The 20,858-nt window shown below is 35.6% G+C and overlaps 5 protein-coding genes across 5 annotated transcripts; 4 read left to right on the top strand and 1 right to left on the bottom strand.

Annotated features, from left to right (window-relative positions):
• Positions 1 to 272: 272 nt before the first annotated feature.
• TRIADDRAFT_55834 (uncharacterized protein) lies at positions 273 to 1,277 on the top strand (the record flags this gene model as incomplete). The annotated part of the gene is made up of 1 exon (XM_002112085.1): positions 273 to 1,277. The coding sequence occupies one exon, from the start codon at positions 273 to 275 to the stop codon at positions 1,275 to 1,277; it is 1,005 nt and encodes a 334-aa protein (XP_002112121.1).
• A 2,964-nt stretch (positions 1,278 to 4,241) lies between these two features.
• On the top strand, positions 4,242 to 5,171 carry TRIADDRAFT_55833 (uncharacterized protein; the record flags this gene model as incomplete). Its single annotated transcript, XM_002112084.1, has 2 exons — positions 4,242 to 4,569; positions 4,915 to 5,171. 2 exons carry the CDS (start codon positions 4,242 to 4,244, stop codon positions 5,169 to 5,171), a joined length of 585 nt encoding a protein of 194 aa, XP_002112120.1.
• Positions 5,172 to 7,785: 2,614 nt separating this feature from the next.
• TRIADDRAFT_63887 (uncharacterized protein) lies at positions 7,786 to 8,482 on the top strand (the record flags this gene model as incomplete). Its single annotated transcript, XM_002112083.1, has 2 exons — positions 7,786 to 8,125; positions 8,229 to 8,482. Exons 1-2 carry the CDS (start codon positions 7,792 to 7,794, stop codon positions 8,480 to 8,482), a joined length of 588 nt encoding a protein of 195 aa, XP_002112119.1. The 5' UTR covers positions 7,786 to 7,791.
• A 3,189-nt stretch (positions 8,483 to 11,671) lies between these two features.
• Positions 11,672 to 15,990, top strand: TRIADDRAFT_55831 (uncharacterized protein; the record flags this gene model as incomplete). Its single annotated transcript, XM_002112082.1, has 15 exons — positions 11,672 to 11,713; positions 11,896 to 11,963; positions 12,106 to 12,280; positions 12,362 to 12,421; positions 12,636 to 12,921; positions 13,087 to 13,303; positions 13,379 to 13,515; positions 13,591 to 13,655; positions 13,789 to 14,848; positions 14,984 to 15,051; positions 15,143 to 15,260; positions 15,336 to 15,423; positions 15,516 to 15,636; positions 15,726 to 15,788; positions 15,868 to 15,990. The coding sequence occupies 15 exons, from the start codon at positions 11,672 to 11,674 to the stop codon at positions 15,988 to 15,990; spliced, it is 2,691 nt and encodes an 896-aa protein (XP_002112118.1).
• Positions 15,991 to 16,596: 606 nt separating this feature from the next.
• TRIADDRAFT_55830 (uncharacterized protein) lies at positions 16,597 to 18,889 on the bottom strand (the record flags this gene model as incomplete). The annotated part of the gene is made up of 3 exons (XM_002111579.1): positions 16,597 to 17,103; positions 17,198 to 17,881; positions 18,659 to 18,889. 3 exons carry the CDS (start codon positions 18,887 to 18,889, stop codon positions 16,597 to 16,599), a joined length of 1,422 nt encoding a protein of 473 aa, XP_002111615.1.
• Positions 18,890 to 20,858: the final 1,969 nt, after the last annotated feature.

The raw sequence follows: 20,858 nt of genomic DNA, 5'->3' as shown, positions 1-20,858 counted from the left end.
TATCGGGAAAGCCTACCGAGTACGAAGTGAAACCGAATGATGCAGTAATGACAATATTCATGCTATGTTTGTAAGAAGGAGAGCCATGGCCAGAAAGGCTCTGCTTTAACTTACCGTCGATGTGGATTATGGAATTAACGGTGAAAAGCAACACAAAGACATTACTAAATTAGATTGGAATCAAATGCCTAGTAACTTTACATCTACTATCTTATTCATTCACTTCATAAAATCAATCGTTATTGCACGATCGATCCGCAAAGATCCAAAAAATGAATGCTCAAGATGCTAGCGTCAAACTGTTAAAAGCCCATAGTGATGAAATCAATACTTGTGCTTTTTCATCCGATGTAACACTATTATTAACAGGAGCAGACGATGCCACCGTTTGTGTTTGGGATTGTCAATCAGGATCCTTAATTAAAACTTTAGAAAAGCATACAGGTCCTGTTCGTTGTTGTTGTTTCTCACTTGACAATAATTATTTTGCAACATCATCTACCGATCGAACAATTATCCTATGGAAAGCAACAACTTGTCAAGACATTATAACTTTAAAAGGTCATCATCGAAGCGTAGAGGTTTGCTGTTTTTCACCGGACAGCACCTTACTATGTTCTGGCTCCTGGGATAATTGTGCCATTTTATGGAAAATAAATGAGAATAAAAGTCAACTTTATACTAAGTTAACGGGACATTCTAGCTGTGTTCAATCGTGTGCATTCTCCCCTGATGGAGATCAGCTCGCTACAGGATCATGGGATCATACAATTAGAATTTGGAAGTTATACTGTGGTATTCGATGTATCCAAGTGTTAACTGGTCATTCCGGTAATGTACATACTGTAATTTACTCCAGTAAGAATCAATTAGCGTCAGGATCGTGGGATAAAACCGTGATACTATGGGATGTAGATAAAGGATACCCTCTTCACGTATTAGTGGGTCATGATGGATGGATTCAAGCTTGCGCATTTTCTCCTGATGCTACATTTCTGGCATCAGCAGCCGATGATGAAAGCGTTAGGGTATGGGATGTCAGCACTGGAAAATGTACTTCCATTCTACAGGGACATGTCGATGAAGTTCATACTTGCGCATTCTTACCAAGTGGTCATATTTTTACGTCAGGATCCGTAGGAGAATGGTTTAAGAAAGAAAGTGGATTGTTAAATTTATCAACAGAGAGTTTGGACACGATTGATAATGACTTGTTGGCCATGCAGTATAATCCAGAGAAATATATACAAAATTTAGATTTTAATATGCACGTATAGAACGTCGCTGGCTTTATTGTTTATCAATAGTCTGGGATATTGTGTTATACATATTTCTTCTGTACAGGACATTAGAATAGCACCATTATGTATATATATACTATATATTGATGATCTTAGGACAAACTTTGTTGTTCTCATATCAATTCTAACATCTAATAATAATCAACAAAAACTTTTGTCTTTGCCCAATTTCAAGCGCTGTTTGCTGTACCATCGTGACAACTGTCCTATTAATTGTAGAATTGTAAATAATGGAAAAGCCTTCGCGTTAGATTCCTATAGATACACTTCTTCCATTTCAATTATTAAAGATTCAAGTTTTCCATTTAAATATAGCATTAATAACTGTATGTATAACTACCATAGTATAATAAAAATATTCAGAAACATTAGATTGAAATCATGTATTCATACGAACGAGACTTTTTGTTTCATCATTTTAATCATAATCAATTCATAAAAATTACGAATTCTAAGTACATTTCTACTATACTTTTTGTGAATATAATCATTATATCTTCCACAAAAGAAATCAGTTACGCTACAGTTAAGTAGGTGCCGTACTTCATAGTCACTGCAGAGCCAAAAACATCTACGTCATCCATTCACAAAAGCTTGACCTACAGTGTAGAAGATGAGTAAAAATATTGCCATTAGGTGCAAATTTGACACTTTTCCAAGCCGCAAAACTCTTTTTAAACTAATTAAGGGCCAATCAGGAAATAAAATTTCAATATCAACATTAAATTCTGACATATGCTTGTCGTAATTATTTCATCACCTCTAGACCTAGCTTAAAAATAATTTTGCAAAATAACTCATACACTGTACCTGTCCAAAACGGCGTTCGGAAAGTTACAGCAGAGCATGTGGTCGGTCAGCCCTAATATCTGTAGTGGAGAAACGTAACAATTATAAGCTCAGTGCTATACAATCATTCCATGTCCAAGGGCTTATAGAATATGCAATTAACAAAGATATCAGATACAGTTGTCATCAAGACTCAGAACAGGTCTGTGTAGGTGGTTTTGATCATCATTAACTAGTAACTACAGTCGAAATGTATCATACACTACTTGCAAAACTAGGTCTGCAGTCGCTCAAGGTAAAGCTGGACTTACTAGCTAGCATTACAGCTGCAGGCATTTTATTGCAGTAGCAGGTTTTGTGAAGACTCCACACCACCAACAGCAGATACGTCTGCACTTTCTTCTAGATAGCAAAAAAATTGTTGTAGGAACCCAGTCAGGATCCTATGCAAGACAAAGCATAAGATCCTTCACCTGCACACGAGTAGCACGTTATCATTTGATCCATCCGCATTTACAGCAGAACACCATTCCTAAGAATAAAGCATGTTACAGTTAGTATCATTCCTAATCCACTGCTTCGAATAAACCACAAGTTTCTCAAATGTCTATGGAGTAAGTCGATATTTCATTTCCGATCTTTAATTCTGCTCAGATTTGACGTTCGGAACAACTGTCTCTTCAATGTTTCTTTGCGAAACTCAAAGCGAGCTGGGATTATTCCAGTCATCATTGCAGTATATGAAAAAATCGGATCAACTTTGATTCAACAAATCTCTAACGGACTAGTCGCTAACTATATTAAAAGTAGCTTTCAATTTTTTATAATACTGTAATAATTTGTACAGTATATTAAAGTAGGAGAAATCAATCAATGCATGAACCACTCGGCCCATGTGTCAGGTGTACAGAGCTGAAGAAACCAGTTCAGGTCCAAAAAATATCCTCCATTGCAACAGAATTTTAGCAAAAATGTGATTCATTTTGTTTCAATCATTGGATCCGATACTCATAATAGTACTTGTCTATCTTTTTACCATAAAGTAAACTATCTACCATTCAAGATGCTAGAGATGACTATGCGATCTCTTTTCTTGAACAGATCTGCATTTTCTGTAAACGTGCTCAGCATGAAGAATAGGACTGCTGTCGTGTAGATAAAATTCTCTACATCAACTATGCTACTAAAATTCATACCTCCGCAAACAAGTCAAAGTCAAAGTCAGCCTATAATAATGTCAATCAGCAGTAAGTCCTAACCTTTCAAGTGACATTTGTCCATAACTGCAACTTTCCCATGGCGGTTAGTGAGGAAAGAAGAATTTTTGAGGGCCACGACATCATTCCACTGAGATAGAAAGAAGGTCTGGGCAACGAGCAAGGTGCAAGAGATGCTAAATACTATAGGAGTGGATCTCCACAGTGTACAGTACAGAACCCTAGCTGTACTGTAGGGTTATCCTTACTGGACCTGTTCTTGCTACAGTACTGTACACTGTAGCAAGAACTTGTAGCGTCTTGGTGCTTTCTTGCTACCCAGTAGCATGGACTAGCACGGACTGATCACTGTTGGACAGACAGACATTTTCCGCTAAAACAAATAAGTGCCTAACACTCCGTTAAGGCAGTACTTTAGTATGAGGTCGGTCGATTTTGGATTGCCCGATATTTTCTCAATGAAGTAATATGGCATTGAAGTTTATTATTTGTTGCAAAGTTCCACTTAAAAACGGTGCTATAAGATCATAGACGATTTTTAAAATTAGTACCAGTAATTTAGAAAACAGACACGGAAGACCCATACTAAGTCGCCATTTTTTAATATTGACGTAAGAAAAGTCTGCCTGTCCGAGGGAGTGATCAGTCCAGGTCTTCTTCTAGTAGTCCAAGACTGTTATTACCGCCCGACGACTATCATTAACTATCCAAACCATAATTCATTCATTAATTAATTATAACTCAATATATGACGATATGTTATACATTAACATACAGTATATAATGTGCTGTATGTGTAATTAATTATACAGTACAATAATTGACAGCACAATTCATTTTCTAGCCCAAATCCAGAAGGGCCAGATGTGAATGGTGTGAATTATTTTCAAAGTTAAAGCATTCAAACTTTAGCAATCCGTCGAAACGATTCCAAATGGTCTCACCACTACCTATATTTTCTCAGCCGCTTCCAAAGGTGAACAATCAAAAACAAATAATCTATCAGGCAAAAATTGATGAAGCTGCTCTTAGCAGTTTCATGATGAAGCATGCATGCTGTTATTCCTTTTTCCCGGTCTTTGGCTGTTTACTATTGCAACCATGTCGCGCACTATGTTGTGCACGACATGAAGCGCATTTGCAAGCTGCAGCGATCAAAGTAACGCTATACGATGACGATGTAGAAGTTCGTGCAGAATCATATATGCAGTGCTGCACTTGTTATGGTGCCGGTGCGCCTCCACAACCACAAAATCATATTGGTAAATACTGTAGTATCATACATGATTTCATCGCTACAATAATTTAATGTCCGATCAAGTTCGCAGTACTGCCATTAAATCATGATGATACCAATAAGTGTTAATACTAGGAATTACGTGTACAGATATAACGACAACGTATAAGTTTTTGGATCACCCAATACAAATGATTCATTATAATATAATTGTACAGTATTGAAGTAGTTTATGTTAGCCTTTTTTATTCATTAACGATATGTACGCGTGTTGGCGCCTATACCATCGATTAATTGACACCTGAGTTTTTAAAATAATATTAATGATGGTATACAGTACTGAATTCAAATTTTTGATTTTCCTATGTAGGTTTTTGTTGGCCCAGCCCGAAAATGATACGAATTATTCCATTGGATCAAATAACTGATGTAACAATATCGTCTACCTTTCAGTGTGATCGCATATGTATTACTTCTACTGTTAGTGCAAGACCGAAGGATCTCGATTATGGCATTGATATTATCGGCTTGCAAGATACAAAAGATTTTAAAAATGCAATCCTAAAACAACAACGTCTGCGCAAGGAAACAGCCAATGGACGGATGTTACCACCAACTGACAGTTAATGTTTTGCTGTGCCTAAATGATGTGCAATACTTCGTTTCAAGTAGAATTTTAGCCGATAAAAAACACCTCTTACAGTGGTACAGTATCATAGCAAAGTATCACTTTCAAAAGGGGTGTACGCGTATGAATCAGCATGATACTTAGACTTAATATACAGGAATTGGAATCATTCTGTAATAAATTCTCGAGCAAATGTAGAGACAGTGTATTAGCAAAGTATAGAACTTTATTAAGACTTATAAAGGCGAACTAATAAAATATGACAGCAACACTCATATATAGAATCTATCATGGAATATTTTAGAACTTATTAGTAGTTGTTATAATCTACATAGAATGAGTATTTTAGAAGGTTCTACATACATATGAGGTTCGAATACATGCACATCTAAAACTAACCCTTACGAAGTCACTCTATTAATACTATGGCACATTCTTCTCGTCAATTGTCGTCTTCCATATCCTGTAATTTAGCGGACTCTAGCCCAATTGTTCATGATACGCCTAAGCAGTAATTACATATAGTACAACAGAATATTATTTTTGTTCATAATGTGCAATCGGAACTGTACATTATGCCTAATATAATGAAAACCTAGCAGTATTTTTAGATTGACGTCAAATAACAGGTACAATATTTTACTTTTAACAGTATCATCGTTTCGGACGATCTCGAGTATGCATTGTCTGCATGCCGTAGTTTCATTAATAACCAATTATTAATTAATGCCAAACAAATGGAAAAGCAATTCATATTCTATACGTTTTGAGACTCTTTAACAAACTATTACTCAAGAAGTTTATCTAATTATTCAGCTTTAATTTGCGGATTTATTCCTATATTTCTTTAAATCCCGCCTCTGAACAGTTACGTTATTAATAAGAGAGTTGATAGAAAGATTAAAACAGCTATATGACATCATATCTTGATCTCATTTTTTTCATTTATTACAACGACGTTCCTATAGTAGGAGCAGAACCGATTTCTTCTATTTGACAACGTATTATTAGTGAAGACTCTAGAATTGTATATTATTTTAATCGTAATTCCGTGAATCTGTGTTACAGAATATTATTCAAATAGATCATCATGTTCATAGTCGAGGTATGATACAGCCGCATGGTCTCGATCATATTCGTACTGTATACTGAATCAGAACGTCAAAGAAAATTAATCCTTGTTTAAATTTGATTTAAAAATTCTATAATTACTGTATATATTAGGTACCGTGCGCGCAGATGACATTACAATAAATTATAATGCTGCATCCTATGGGACATTACTTAATAATAAAATATATATAATAATTATATTGTATAAATTTAATCAAGTGAGCCATCCAACTTCCGTTCACTACAACACTATTCACAATTCATCATTGGCTGTACAGTATAATGGGTTCATATCCCCAAAATGAGAATGTCCAGTTGATATGATTTGCCAAGGTTTAGTGAAAATACTGCAGAAAATTGCAATCTAATTTTAATGGCCGCCCCACTATACCGAGTATTAGTCCATCGTTGGCCATAGTATTAAATGATTCTTTGAGCATTCTCCAGATACACTCCTATGTGCTATAAAGTGTAGGAGAAATTGAAATACTGTATTTTTTCTACGGATTTGTGAATACGAAGAGAATTTAGTAACTCTTGACAGTATTGGAGATTACTCTTCTAAAGTGATTTCCCACCATTAGCCTCTTTCTTTTGAGTATATCTCTATAATATCAATGTAGGCTATAACTATTACGTCATCATAATCCAAGATTGCCATAAATAAGAACTACCGGACTATGGACATATAAAGTGTAGGAGAAATAGAAATATTGTATTTTTCTACGGATTTGTGAATACGAAGAGAATTTAGTAACTCTTGACAGTATTGGAGATTACTCTTCTAAAGTGATTTCCCACCATTAGCCTCTTTCTTTTGAGTATATCTATAATACCAGCGTAAACTATAACCATTACGTCATCATAATCCAAGATTGCCATAAATAACAACTACTGAACTATGGACATATAAAGTGTAGGAGAAATAGAAATATTGTATTTTTCTACGGATTTATGAATACGAAGAGAATTTAGTAACTCTTGACAGTGTTGGAGATTACTCTTCTAAAGTGATTTCCCACCATTAGCCTCTTTCTTTTGAGTATATCTATAATAACAACGTAAACTATAACCATTACGTCATCATAATCCAAGATTGCCATAAATAACAACTACTGGACTATGGACATATAACAATATTGTACACGTATTCATATTTTTAGCCATGACGAGAGTTTTACTGCCATCGATTGTTATTGTGCTTTTAATAGATGTTTTTAGCATCCATAATTGTAGGCAATTCATAATTAATTAATTATTCATAAATTAGCATCAATTCAGTCATGGACCACTAGAAACACACCTGTATTCTTTTAATTGTGGTCTATGGTTTAATTCACTATCCGTTTTTTTTGCACAGCAAGTTTCTAGTGTTTGGCATTGTATGGTGCTTGGTGAAAAATACTACAATAGTGCATCGCTACAAGGTATACCAAACCTTATATAAAGCTGCTTTTATTGGTAAGAAAATCACTAGTGGTAAAGCAATCACAAAATCTTTTTAAAATGGCACAATCAGCGACAGTATTTTCCCAGCCGCAGCCGTATGAAAAGGCTACTAGCGAACGACGAGTAGTTTATGAAGGAAAGTTGGATGAAAATGCTCTTGCTAGCTTTATGATGAAGCAAGCTTGTTGTTGCTCGTGTTTACCCGGATTTGGCTGCTTATTTCTACAGCCATGTCGAGCAATTTGTTGGGGACGACATGAAGCACACTTACAAGCGCAAGCAGTCAAAGTCCTTATATACGAAGATGCTGTAGAAGTTCGTGCAGATCCGTACATGCAGTGTTGTACTTGTTGCGGAGCCGGTGCACCACCACAACCACAAAATCAAATTGGTAAGTTATGATTTGAAGAATACTCGTACAAGTGCAATACAAACAGACCATAAATTGATAATGATTGAAAACAATTTTAAAATGTCCACATCATCCCATTTAGGCTGCTGTTGGCCCAGCGAAAAAGTGATCAAAGCTATTCCATTGGATCAAATAAGTGATGTAACCATATCGCCCACTTTTGAATGCGACCGTATTCGCATCTCTTCTACCGTTGGAGGGCAAAATAGCAGCAACTACGGCATTGAAATTATTGGTTTACAAGATATTGAAGCTTTCAAGGACGCCATATTTAAGCAACAAAGTGTACGAAAAGCAGCAACCGGTGTAATGGCGTTACCGCCCAGCTATACTTAATAATTTCGTTCAGAGGTGGCTTATCCTATATTGCGGTATAGGGAATAAGTAGAAACTGAAGGGTTCATGTAAAATTGATCGAAAGTAGAATCATCTGGTGTGGATAATACTCTACGATAGCTTTTTACCATTTTATGCATCAATCTATGTATTATTGTTTGATCAGTTTTATAGACTTAAGGTTGTTTACAGTAGTCTCTTACGTGGGTGTCTTAACAGTAATCTTATGCGTGAATTAATCTGTCTTCTATTTCGCAGTCATCTTACCATCGATGGTGCAATAATTGACATAGCGGATGATTCAATATTTCACTTTATTTATTTATAATAGTACGGATGAGTTAGTACTAATTGCAATTGCTTTATGGTACTAGTTTTCTTATTAAAGATCGATTCATTAATTATAACTTCTCGGTATGTAAAATAATTATCCAATAGCGCGCTATACAGGATGTCGTATTGAAGAGCAGTCTATTCGTATGTAGCTGGTCTTTCCAATGTAATATGGATATTAATAGTTTGATTAGATACGAGTACTTCTAATCTGCGCTCAAATGAATTCATGTACAGTAGACTTATTAGAATGAATAATTGGATACGGTTAACGCATACGAGTTTTACATGCTCGTGATTTATTAGACAGTATACTGTATTGTTATTTATTATTGACTAAATTGAAAGTGAATTCCAATTCTCGTGAATAAATAATTTGCTTTGTGATCCTTGATTGATTACACACGTTATGATGTTATGCTCGACGATGGAGGCAAAGAGTCTTCTGTTGTTGAATAATATTCACGGTTTATCGAACAGTTCCGGTCGATCAAATCTTCTAATACGGTTGAAAGTTGGAGTACACAACAGGCATATTGCACCTTATTGATATTGTCGAAATATTTGTATCATCACTATTTGTAATAAATAGCAATCTATCCTAGTCTACTGTCGATTAATCTAGACTGGTTTACTGTAAACAACTATAAGGTATTATTCCGTGTGTAGGCAGTCAGAACTCGGCCGCACTTGGAACTGTTTGCCGATATAAAATGGTGGATAATAGTTCGTGTGCTTCATAAAATGATTATCAATCTACGTTCATGGCAGGATGCTTATGTCTTCAGTCATGTCGTGCACAGTGTTGGGCACGAAATGAAGCACATTTACAAGCCCAAGCAGTCAAAGCTACCTTATACGAAGATTGTGTAGAACTTTGTGCAAATCCATTTCTGCAGTGTTGCATTTTTTATTAGATCTGCAGTAGGCTTATTCTGACCTTGCTTTTCTTGCAAAGGCATTAGCTTAAGCTGTAGTATTGACGAGAAGTATCCAGTTGTCAGTATGCTATCCGTCTATCCATTTCTTCACTATCAGTACTGTACTATAAGGAAGAAAGTCCACATATGAGTAGAGATCTTGATGTTCTAACCCTTCATTGGATCTGCAGTAGGCTTATCCTGTGCCTTGCTTTCCTCGCCAGAGGCTTATGCTAAAGCTGTACAGTAGTATTTACGAAAAGTATCCAGTTGTCGGTATGCTATCCGCCTAGCCATTTCTTCACTAGCAGTACTGTACTATAAAGAAGAAACTCTATGTACAAGAAGAGATCTTCATGGTCTATCTACCATTATAAGTCCCTAAATTGATCCTGTAGTTTGCTTTCTTTGCCATTCGCAGTTTTGCCTTTTTCATATTCTCGATAGTCTCCATCCATGCAAGTTGATGTAAAACAGATGTCGTGCATTGAGGTAGCAATTTGCAGCGCCAAGTACAGACTTGACATGCCCTTTTGTGACATCTATTTGACACATATTGTTCTTATTGTACTAGTTGAAGTATACAGTCCTGGATTGACTCAATTACTATGCTTAATTACTATAGGTAATTTAGTACCACAAGGGACAGTACTTCAATTTCAGTATGCAAAAGTATAGACGGCCTACCGCCATTCCAAAGTCGAAACTTCTTAGCTGGGTAGCAAATATCATTATTATCCTTCAATCAGAGCTTGTGGAAAACCTAGAAAAGTTGCAATCTTCCAGCTTGAAACTGCCGAAATGAGAGTCTATTAGGTCTCTACGGGATAACATTTTGTGCCGCCTGAGACAGCCTAAAAGATACAAATCGTTTTTGCTTAAAAAGATAGATGTACAAACATTTAGTTTACTGCTACTTTTCAAGTCTTCTTGTAGCTCCGAGCACCGTGTTTCGACTTTTAACTCCAGTTTTTAACCCACCTGACTAGGAGTATGCTCTGTCCTTTGGGCTAAACTAGACATTCTGATAGATGGCACTTTAACAATCTTATTGCAAGCCTAAAATTGCATACTATACCTAATTTTCTGGATTAGGTTGCTGCAATAGTGGACAAGAAGTTAACCTCCATTGGTAAGTAGAGTACCTACAACCTTGTCTACAAGTGTGCATTCCATGTTGCAGCTGTTGATACATCAATACCTATCGAACTATCCTTAACCCTCTTCCATAAACTGCTTGATATTGTCTACAAAATTGTCTTTATCAGCCATTAATTTTACTGGTTTTACCTTCACCCTTCAGGAACCATCGATTTCAATTAATGTTTAGGATATGTAGTGTAAAGTATTCACAGTCATGTAATATTTGCTTATATCATAAGCTCTGTTCAGGTTTCAGTAACTTGCACAAATGAACAAGATTTTACACCTTTAGAGCTGATGATTCAGCTGCAATGGCAGACAAATGAACTAAATGGACAAAACTATTCGTATTCATATCGATAATTGAGATGATAAATCTCAGGAATGATACTGCTGATTTGCAGCCATGGACTAATACTAGTGTACTTCAAACTTACAAAATGGCTTGCCTTTCTCAACGAGCTATATTGGCCGTTCATTATCGAATTATTCATTCATACCAGTCAGTGAAATTATTACAAAGTTGCATAGAGGATCAGGGCAGGAAATATTAAAACTATTGAACGATAAACTTGCTTTTATTGTTCTTCTTTTTCCCCTCCAATAACTTGATAATATCTACAAGTTATAATTTCTCCATCTGGAATGGAGACAGACGAGTACCGTGCATACCTTGAACCAAGAGATTCATGATTAAACTAAAAATATTAACAGAAAAACAAGCTACAATGTGCTAACCAAATCGAACTGACTCAATTGTATTTTTATTCCTATTATTGGTAGGCGGTGAAAGATGAGTATTCGGAATCATAACCGTTCAGATCAATTCGCTCAGGTTAGCCATCCAATTACTTTCAAATTTCCATCTACTGTACAGGCTCAGTTTTATTAAATTAAACTTGACCCGGTATTAGACTTATTACTATTACTCGAAATTATCAACTCCAAAAGTGATAAATACTGGATTGCCACATAACCTATACAAAATGAATCAAATTATATACTTAATGATTATAGAATGACAACAGCGATGACGATTATCTGCTAGAGCAAAGTCTTGTAAAAGTAGAAGCTGACTTATCAAAGTAGGTTAAATGCAACGCAATTGTTTAAGTCAAGAATTGAATGCTGCGTTGTGTATATTTGCATTACCATCATGTAGTGTACGATGGCATGACAAACTTGTAACTATAACAGCTTTTTGATGCTATCCATTTGTCAATGTAGAAAAAATTCGTTTGTCAGCATGGACGATATCGAAAATGGAGATGATATAGTGTGGAGTGATGGCGACTCTTTAACTTGGCCTGAAGTAGAAGATACAATCGATAATGGAAGTGATATTTTAGTAGCCGAAGCATTAGATGAAACGAAGGCCAAAACGATCGTTAACAGTAGTCAGGTAGTTGTTTAATCATGACCAACATGAATGATATATGTTCTTATCCTTGGATATTACTAATATCGATTTTCTACTATTCAGGTTGAAGATATTTACGACTTTGATTCATCAGATGATGAAGAGCTGGTTGCAGCAGAAGAGGTGAGAAAGTTATTTATACAAGTCGATAATTCTTTATACGTCATTGTACTTATTCTAATGGCTTGGAAGAAATCAATGCTTGCACTTGTCTATGCTCACCTGTGAGCACTATGCTAATAGATTACACTGTGCGTATTATATAGTATCTGGAAGTATTTCTATTTTTTGACCATATTCCTTACTTTACATTAATTGTACCTATTCAAATCTCTAGGAAATTACAGGACAAACATCTTTTTCTTCGATTAAAAGTGAATTAACGACTTCATCGAATTACAAAACTCCATCGTCAAAAAATATATCATCACCTTCATCATCAATTAACAGCATAGCCAGTAGCTCTCCTGAAAATGTTAAAACCAATGTGACTTCAACCCCTCTGCTAAGTAGCAAGCAACTGACATCGCATAAAGTTCTAATGCGTAAACGAAAAGCCAGTGAATTTATAAAAGAATTGACCAGCCGTGATAGCCCTTCAATGGATGAAAATTTTGTAGAAAGTCCGCCCAATTCAGTAAAAAAGAAAAGAAGAAACCGCCACATTAGGTTGATGAAATTAATTATAATGCTGCGTAACCGTTACCTCTGTATAGTTGCATAGGTGGCGTTATAGTCAGTATCATAAATGCCTGTTGTAATATTGTTAACGTCTGTGTTCAATATAGAAAAGAAATCGTCCATAGAAGTTCAAATCTTAACAGAATGCAAGTCTTATGGTTTATCTATAACCTTCTGCAATGTTGTCAAACATAATCAAATTGGTCAAACCGAAAAGGATGATGATTTATCAAATTACTCCCATGTGATTGCTATTTTTACTGGTGAAACTAAAACATCAATAAAATACAAAACTGGCGATTGTGTGGAAATTTTTGAGCCTTGGTAACGATATTTTTACAGAGTTGTGTCTACATAAAACTGGTAGTGTTAAATTGAAATCTTTGATTGCTGTTTTAGGCAGAGGCTGGACATTCCAGCTAAGGACTCTCCAGTTCTTATATGTACATACTTCGGTATTCTTAGTAATACGAAAACAGAAAGCATTGTTGGAGATGGTAGCCAAAACAGTGGCGTCAGAACAGCAGTAGATATTCGTAAGTTACCTCTTATTTAACGTCACAAACATGACGCTTGCACGTACTTATCGTTAACTATTTATCCATCGTCAGAAAAACTGCTCAATTCTTCTCGTAGCGCTCTTAGCCCTGATGAGAGTCGAATACCACTATCCAAGGTTCTTTAATATTTCTTTTATTATATTCATGCAACGCCTTACCGTTTCAGCATTTTGTACTAACCTATTGCTTAGATAATATATTTAAATACGCGATTAATAGTACTACTTTACTTTCATGTTTACGTTATAGGATCTTCGTCGTCGTCGTTTAATATTCCATAGTAGCAATTTGTCTTCAATAGGGTCAGATGAAAGCAAAGCTGGTAACGAGTTTGATCAGACCAAGAATGAAACTCGATCCATAAAGAGTTCGCTAACTTTAGTAACAAGTTCAGATGATGGATCACTTTACGGGTCTAGTACGTCACTACATGCAGCAATTGAAAGTAGCTCTCTATTTAAGCACCCAAATAGTGTATCATTTATTGGCAGAATACAAAGAATCTGTAGTACTATTGCAAGAAATTCTACGAGTTCAAGGACAGACTCAAGAAAAAACAATGTCGTTAAAAGTATTATCCATAGGGCATCAAGCTCTAGCTCATATTGCCAACAGAAGTGGATGCTCATTGTACAAGATCTCTGCGGAACTTTTACCGAAATCATAGTAGACTGTCAAGTGAGTCAGCTAAACAGTTGGCATCATTGCTTAAGGGAAGGTGAAGGAAAGTGCTTCAAATTTTCCAATTTAGACGTAGCTAATCGAACGAACAGTCAGAAATCTCCAGTACTATTTAGCTTACTGAAATCGTTACCTTTAAATGACGACAATGAATACAAAAATTTACAAAATATCGATAACAACAATTCTTGTTCAAATTGTTATATTCTTACTGCTCGTGCTGGAGAATCTTCGGCTACTCTGATTCCCTCTAATGAGGAATATCTCTACGAATCAATCACAGCAAGCTTTGATGCTTATTCTTACCCTAAGATTAGCTCCTTATATTCGGTTAAAATGTTATCGGGAGAATGTCAACGAGTTAGCACGGCGGTCAAAGTTGTCTACATAAGACATGATGATGATCCAAATTCTAATATTCAGCAAATCAGTTCTTCTAATGTTTCATTTTCTCAACTGGGATTATACGTATATGCAACGGACAGCAGTATACTTAGTAAAAGTATCCCGCGAACACCCAACGAAAGCAATGATTGTAATACTTCACAATTGTTAAGGAATGAACCTATTGTAATGATCCATTTGGACAAGACTGTTGTTTTACTAAATTCTTTGGTTCAATGCCTTGGTGAGAAAAATTGTCTTCTATATATTAAAGATCTCTGCATTAAGAAAAAAGGCAAGGGCAAATCGCGTTTCATTCTTCCCGTTAATTAGCGACTGATTAATTGTCCTTTATAAATTTTTTGTTGATTCTTTCTAGATTCAAATTGCAACTTTTTCGCTGATCGTTATTCTATTGTTTGTAAAGCAACATCGGAAAAAGACGTGGTATATTGTAGATAATTATAGTATTACTAAGATTATTTATGATAGCAATTACTGATTCTGATATAAATCCTTTTTTAATTATATAATTTAGAAAAATGAAACCATAGGAATACCCGATAATATTTATAATAATTTGCTAAGTATTGATCTCAAAAGTCTGCGAAGGTTGCAACTTAGTAATACTAATCGAAACTTAGTTTGTATTGAAGGTTAGCAATGTTTTGTGAATGCTTTGTACTATTCTTGTTTAGATCTATTAATACTTTAAATTGATGAACTGACAGGTCAGCTACTAGATCTTGATAAAGAATCAATAAAATTCTATTTCCATTGTATGGCTTGCAAGAAAAAGAACTTTATATATGATGATAGGTAAAAAATTGAAGAAATATTTTGTATCTTTTAACAGGTTACATAGAAATTAGTAGGTTTATTGTATTTATATATCCTATTTCGTTCCGTAGATACGTGCGCCGGTGTCATAAATGTAAACCGAGTCAAATTACATGCAAGCTTGGCTTTGAAGTTCAAGCCAGCCTTGAAACAGAAGAGAGTATTGCTCAATGCTTTGACTTAAAGATGACGGTATGTATTCATTTTTAAATGCGTTAATGAAGTGTTTGAAATAAAAAGTAGACGCTGATAAAATTGACGATGAAGTTAAATCTCTATAGATAAATGATATAGTATTAGGCAATCTTATAGCCCCTGAACGTCTACGATCTTGTCCTACAGAGGTAAATTACAATGCAAACCGATGACACGATATAATTAATTACATAATCATTTTAAGTAAGCAAAAATGTTTCAAACTAGGATTTGGGATATTTGAAAGGAAATAAGATTGGCCCTCTTAATGGTTACGTACGGAAGAAACTAATTAATAAGTGCAATAATAGAACTACGTTTATTATTGAGGAAATAGCGTTATCAAATTAACCAGTATCTAATATATGATCTTCTTAATTCTACAATTGTTGCGGAATTGAAGCTTTTACTTTATTAATAAATTATAAATTATTATGAATATCTCAAGACATATTTAGACAGCTTGCTCTACATATTATTCTTTCAGTAGAGACTATTGCTACGATACTTTAATATCGTATCTGGTTATATTAAAGTGATTATATTTGTGTAAATATTTTACTATATCGGTTTCTAAACGAAATAGATTCAATGTGCCTGTTCAGATATTTTGTAGGTATTACTCGCAGTGTACAGTAAATAGTGTTTAAAACATTATTTATCTATATCATACTATCTGGTTTTGTAAAACGCAGATTCGTGTTCATTATAGCAATAATATTATTCACGAATAATGATTGTACAACATATTATATTACTACTTCTATGAATCAGAAGTGACCTTTACGCTTGCATCGTTATGAACTATGTCTACCTGGATTATTATTTCACCACATTTATACGTGTATTAAAAGTACTGTTTTAATAAACAGCAACAAAGATAATTTAAGTCATCTGATTAGTGTGCGTTCTGTACTGTAACATTAAAAATACTTTAGACTAAGGATCATTGATTAATCATTCAGATTGACCAAATTGTTTTATAACTGCGTCAGGAATGTCAATAGAAAGTGGCAGTATAACATACTGATTCCTACTTAAATCGAAAAGGTTATAATTTCGACATAGATACTCCTTTTCACCAATTCGACCATCTTCAAGCTTTGTATGGCCATCACCTGCAAAGAGTTCCAGTAATCGAAGTTCACAATATAAAAATAGTCTGACTTGCCATGCTTTACGCGGATGAGGGAGATTACAAAATCGTTGATAAGACATGTAGTTTAAGCTATCTCTGAAAGGCAGCACTTCAATAAATCTGAATTGTGCTTGCTTTTCGAAAGTCTCGATATTTGTTGCTTTTATCTCATCCAAATGGATTAAAAGATCATCATAAGCTTGCGGATAAATGACCTTCATGGCTTCAACAACACCTTGCCAGGTTGCTTCGTAAAAATCTAATTTAGACCCACATTGGCCTGGACATAATAATATCAACCAATAAACATGTTTGCGAATGCAGCACTAAAAACAATATGATAAAATTGATAATTGGTGATTAATTCGTTCATTTCGATTTCTCTATTAAGCAAACTACGTACAGTGCTATGCATACAACCTTTTCGTGAATTCCTTCAGGTAACATCCCAAGCTCGAGTAAGATTTCATACGGTTTCTTTTGCAATAAAAGGGTTTGCACAGTTTCAGGTCCAAAAACAAAAGCCGTCTTTCTTCTAGGCACATAGGATAGATTCTTGGGTCTTTCTTGCCTAGTTGGTGTCGAGCAGATTCTTCCAAAGACTCGACCATTTGCTTTACTTAGGAAACCATTGACTATACCAGGAAGATTACTATAAGTCTTGATAGTCTCTTCAGGTATGCTTATTTGCGACGGTAGTAATTCAACACAATCAGCCATTGTAAAATCTTTAGCTGAGCATAAATATCTTTCTGGTAAATTATCTGGATGTAGATTTCGTAAAGTATCATAATACAACTGGTGAACATGCATTTCGCTAGTTAGGAAATACAAGGCTTGATTTTTAGTAACTGGCTCCCTTAAGTTCATGAATGTATCATAGTGCATCTCAGAATCGTCACTATTATAAAGGTATCGACCTGGATCATTGCTCAATTCTCTTTCAATAGTGTCAAGCCATGGTTGCAAGCGCTTTTCGGCCAGTGGCAAACAGCTCTTAATCGCTGCTTTAATTCCAGCCCATGTCAAGGGATAAAGTCGTAATCTCGCAATGGAATTTTCTGATATGAAAGCTACGGAGAAGTTATCTCCAGCTTCGTATAGCTAAAAAAATGAAAGAATACAATTTTAACATTTTGATTGATATTTCCATTCTATAGTACACGTTTTTTAAATGGTTTATTTAAAAGTACTGCTTTATTAATGAGTTCAATTGCTCTATTTGTAAAGCTATGATACTTGTGCGAGTGCCGAGTAAGGAACTGTAAAATCTAGTAATGTTCATAAGCATTTCACAATTTTTTAGTTTACAGTATAGCGTAAAGGTTATTAAGATAGCACTCATAGTTATGTAACGCATATGCACATGTTATACTATATGCTCGTATATGGCTACATGCGTGTCTATTAATGCAAATTTTATTGACGCTTCTAATAATAGTAGATGCTGCATACTCAAATCGAATGTAAAATAACTTCTCAAGTATCTTGTAACTGTAAAGATAAATTAGCGTCATAAAACAGTAATGACACTTGGATTTACTAGCGATTACAGTAGTACTGTATAACCAGTTTTACGATGGTATATTTGTGTCCTTGCATAACAAATACAAATATAAACCAACTTCTATACAGTATATGCTATATACCCATAGATTAATCAATTAAAATAGTAGCTAGCGGTATACGGCAGACTTGTATTTCCGAATTTGTATTAGCTATCCGATTAAGCTCATAAAACCGAATTACACGTAGGCATTACACCATTGATGGCTATACGCTATATAGTATTCAATATATGTGCATACTCCTACTGCCGTTGACTTTGAAGACAACATACAATTTACGACTTGCATGACGCCATTAGTGATAGATTATTACCGTTTGATATATCTTGAATGGTTTCAATCCAGACCATAATAACAACTGATAATGATTATGAGAGTCCTGAGGCGGTGGAATATTCCGATTAGAGCATAAGATTACAAACTTTCCTTCTGTTGGTTGAACTACCGGCATAGAATGAGCGATGCTCGCTTTACCACTAGAGTCAATATCCGATTGGATAGAATTGATCACCATGGTGAAATATCCATTGGTTCGCGCAGACATGGCAGCAATTGTTATACACCGTACTGCAATGAAACGATAATGACTAGATTTACTAATCAGAATAATCTCATTGGAATAGACTTGATATCATTCTTGTAGGCCCTGTTTTACCCTCAATCAGCCGATGTTGACGTTCTATTCGTGAGGAGTAAACGCCATGCAAAGTCTAGCTCAGCAGTTGTTAAGATAACTTAACTACTACTATCGCATTAAATCAGGATAGACTTGATGTCCATCCTGTCCATCCTCAACCCATGCAAAATGAATCAACAGGTGTTTGTTGTATTCGTAGTTGTGCTAGCGTAGTCAAGTATCTTCCATTGCAATATTGAGATTGGTGTCTTTTGCAGATCATGTTTGGGCATCAATATTATCGAAATCCTCCAAATAATCTGTCTTATATAAGTTGTAGGCAAAAATGCAAAGTACGCGTCCGTTAATAGGACTACGAAAGATCCAGTATGCCCATAGATCATATTTTGCTTCGAGTCCATAAATTTGTTGGACTCTGGGCCATCTACAATAACGTACAAGTCTGATTGACTTCGATGGTACCCCATGGTTGAAAATCAAAGTTGTATTGTGTTGAAATTCTCGAGTAATATTGATATGTACACGTAGAAGGATATCTATGAAATAAATAAAATTGTGCTAGTTTGAGCTTGATTTAACTTTGCATTCTTTCCAGGTGCCATCGAAATTAATCAGACTCTAGTCTATTTCATTACATTATACAATACTATACAATATTCGGAGGGCCTGATTGTAGTAGACTCCAGTCTAGACTAGAAGTCCATACTGCTACTACTGTACTGTCAGTAGATTTATGGCTCATTATTGAAGAAATAATAACGAAAATTGTGAGTTAGTCATTTCCAACCGTCCGCTAGCACCGAGCAGTTTTGCAGGCATCTCCTTTAGGCTTTTAGGCCTTTTTCCTCCAAGTCGATGGAGTAAAAGGCCTAGTAAACTCTATTACAACAACTCCTGTTTGGGTATCAGTACTACCGTGCTATTTCCAGTCATACACCATTTATGACCAGTCATTGGGTCAAAATGCTGTACTGTATCGACAACTACAGGTAGCAGATAGTAGGCCTAAATTTTGTTTTCTACAGTGTACAGTGCACTATAACTACAGTGCAGTACTGTATGAAGAAGAAAGATACACTATATACGGTACGATACAAGGGTACCATTGCACTCATACTGAGTGGCTGGTCTGACAGCCGTCGGCTACCCCATTTTAGACTGTAGCATCACGACTGCGTAGTAACGACAACGTTAGCGGGCTCTAATTCAATCATTTGAAAAGGCCAGCGAGCAAAGATTGCAATTCTTGCTGCCTATTTGTGACTAGAAATTGAAGAAATCGTTTGAAATAGCGGCCGATATGGATGATAGTGATGCTGGCGGTTTTGATGTTGGCTCTCATGATCGACTGGAAGGTAGTCAAAGTAGTGGAGGTGGTTTAGTTATTAAAAAGAGGACCGCCAATGATGGAGATCAACATGTCTTTCGAGCACCTCCAACAGCTGCAAATGCCGGTGTCTCGGAATTAGGTTTGGATAAGTTAGCCCGTGAGAAAAGACGACAGAAAGAGGAGCTTCAATTTAAAGAGAAAAGAGCTAGATTAACTCCTTTACGTCGTGATTGGGATGAAGATGAAGATGTCCGATTTAGTCGTGGTGGTAGTGGGAGTAAGAGAGACAGTAGCAGTCATCGTGATCAAGGTCGTGATCGGCATTTTCGTCCTCCACGTATTGAAACGCCTTCACATACTGGTGGAGTTAGCGATCAAGTACGTTTAGAGAGGGAAAAACGGCATCAACGCGATAGAGAAAGTCGAAAACATGGTGTTTATGCTTCTAACCAGCATACTTCTCAATCACGTAGAAGAGATGATGTAGAAAGAGAACGCTATCGCCATTACCAACAAGAACGTGGCGTTCAACGTTCTGCTCGTGAT

This window comes from Trichoplax adhaerens, genomic scaffold (genome assembly GCF_000150275.1).
Source record: "Trichoplax adhaerens TRIADscaffold_4 genomic scaffold, whole genome shotgun sequence".
Lineage (NCBI taxonomy): Eukaryota > Metazoa > Placozoa > Uniplacotomia > Trichoplacea > Trichoplacidae > Trichoplax > Trichoplax adhaerens.
The sequence above is the reverse complement of the archived record's forward strand: the minus strand, read 5'-3'. Positions and strand labels throughout refer to the sequence as shown.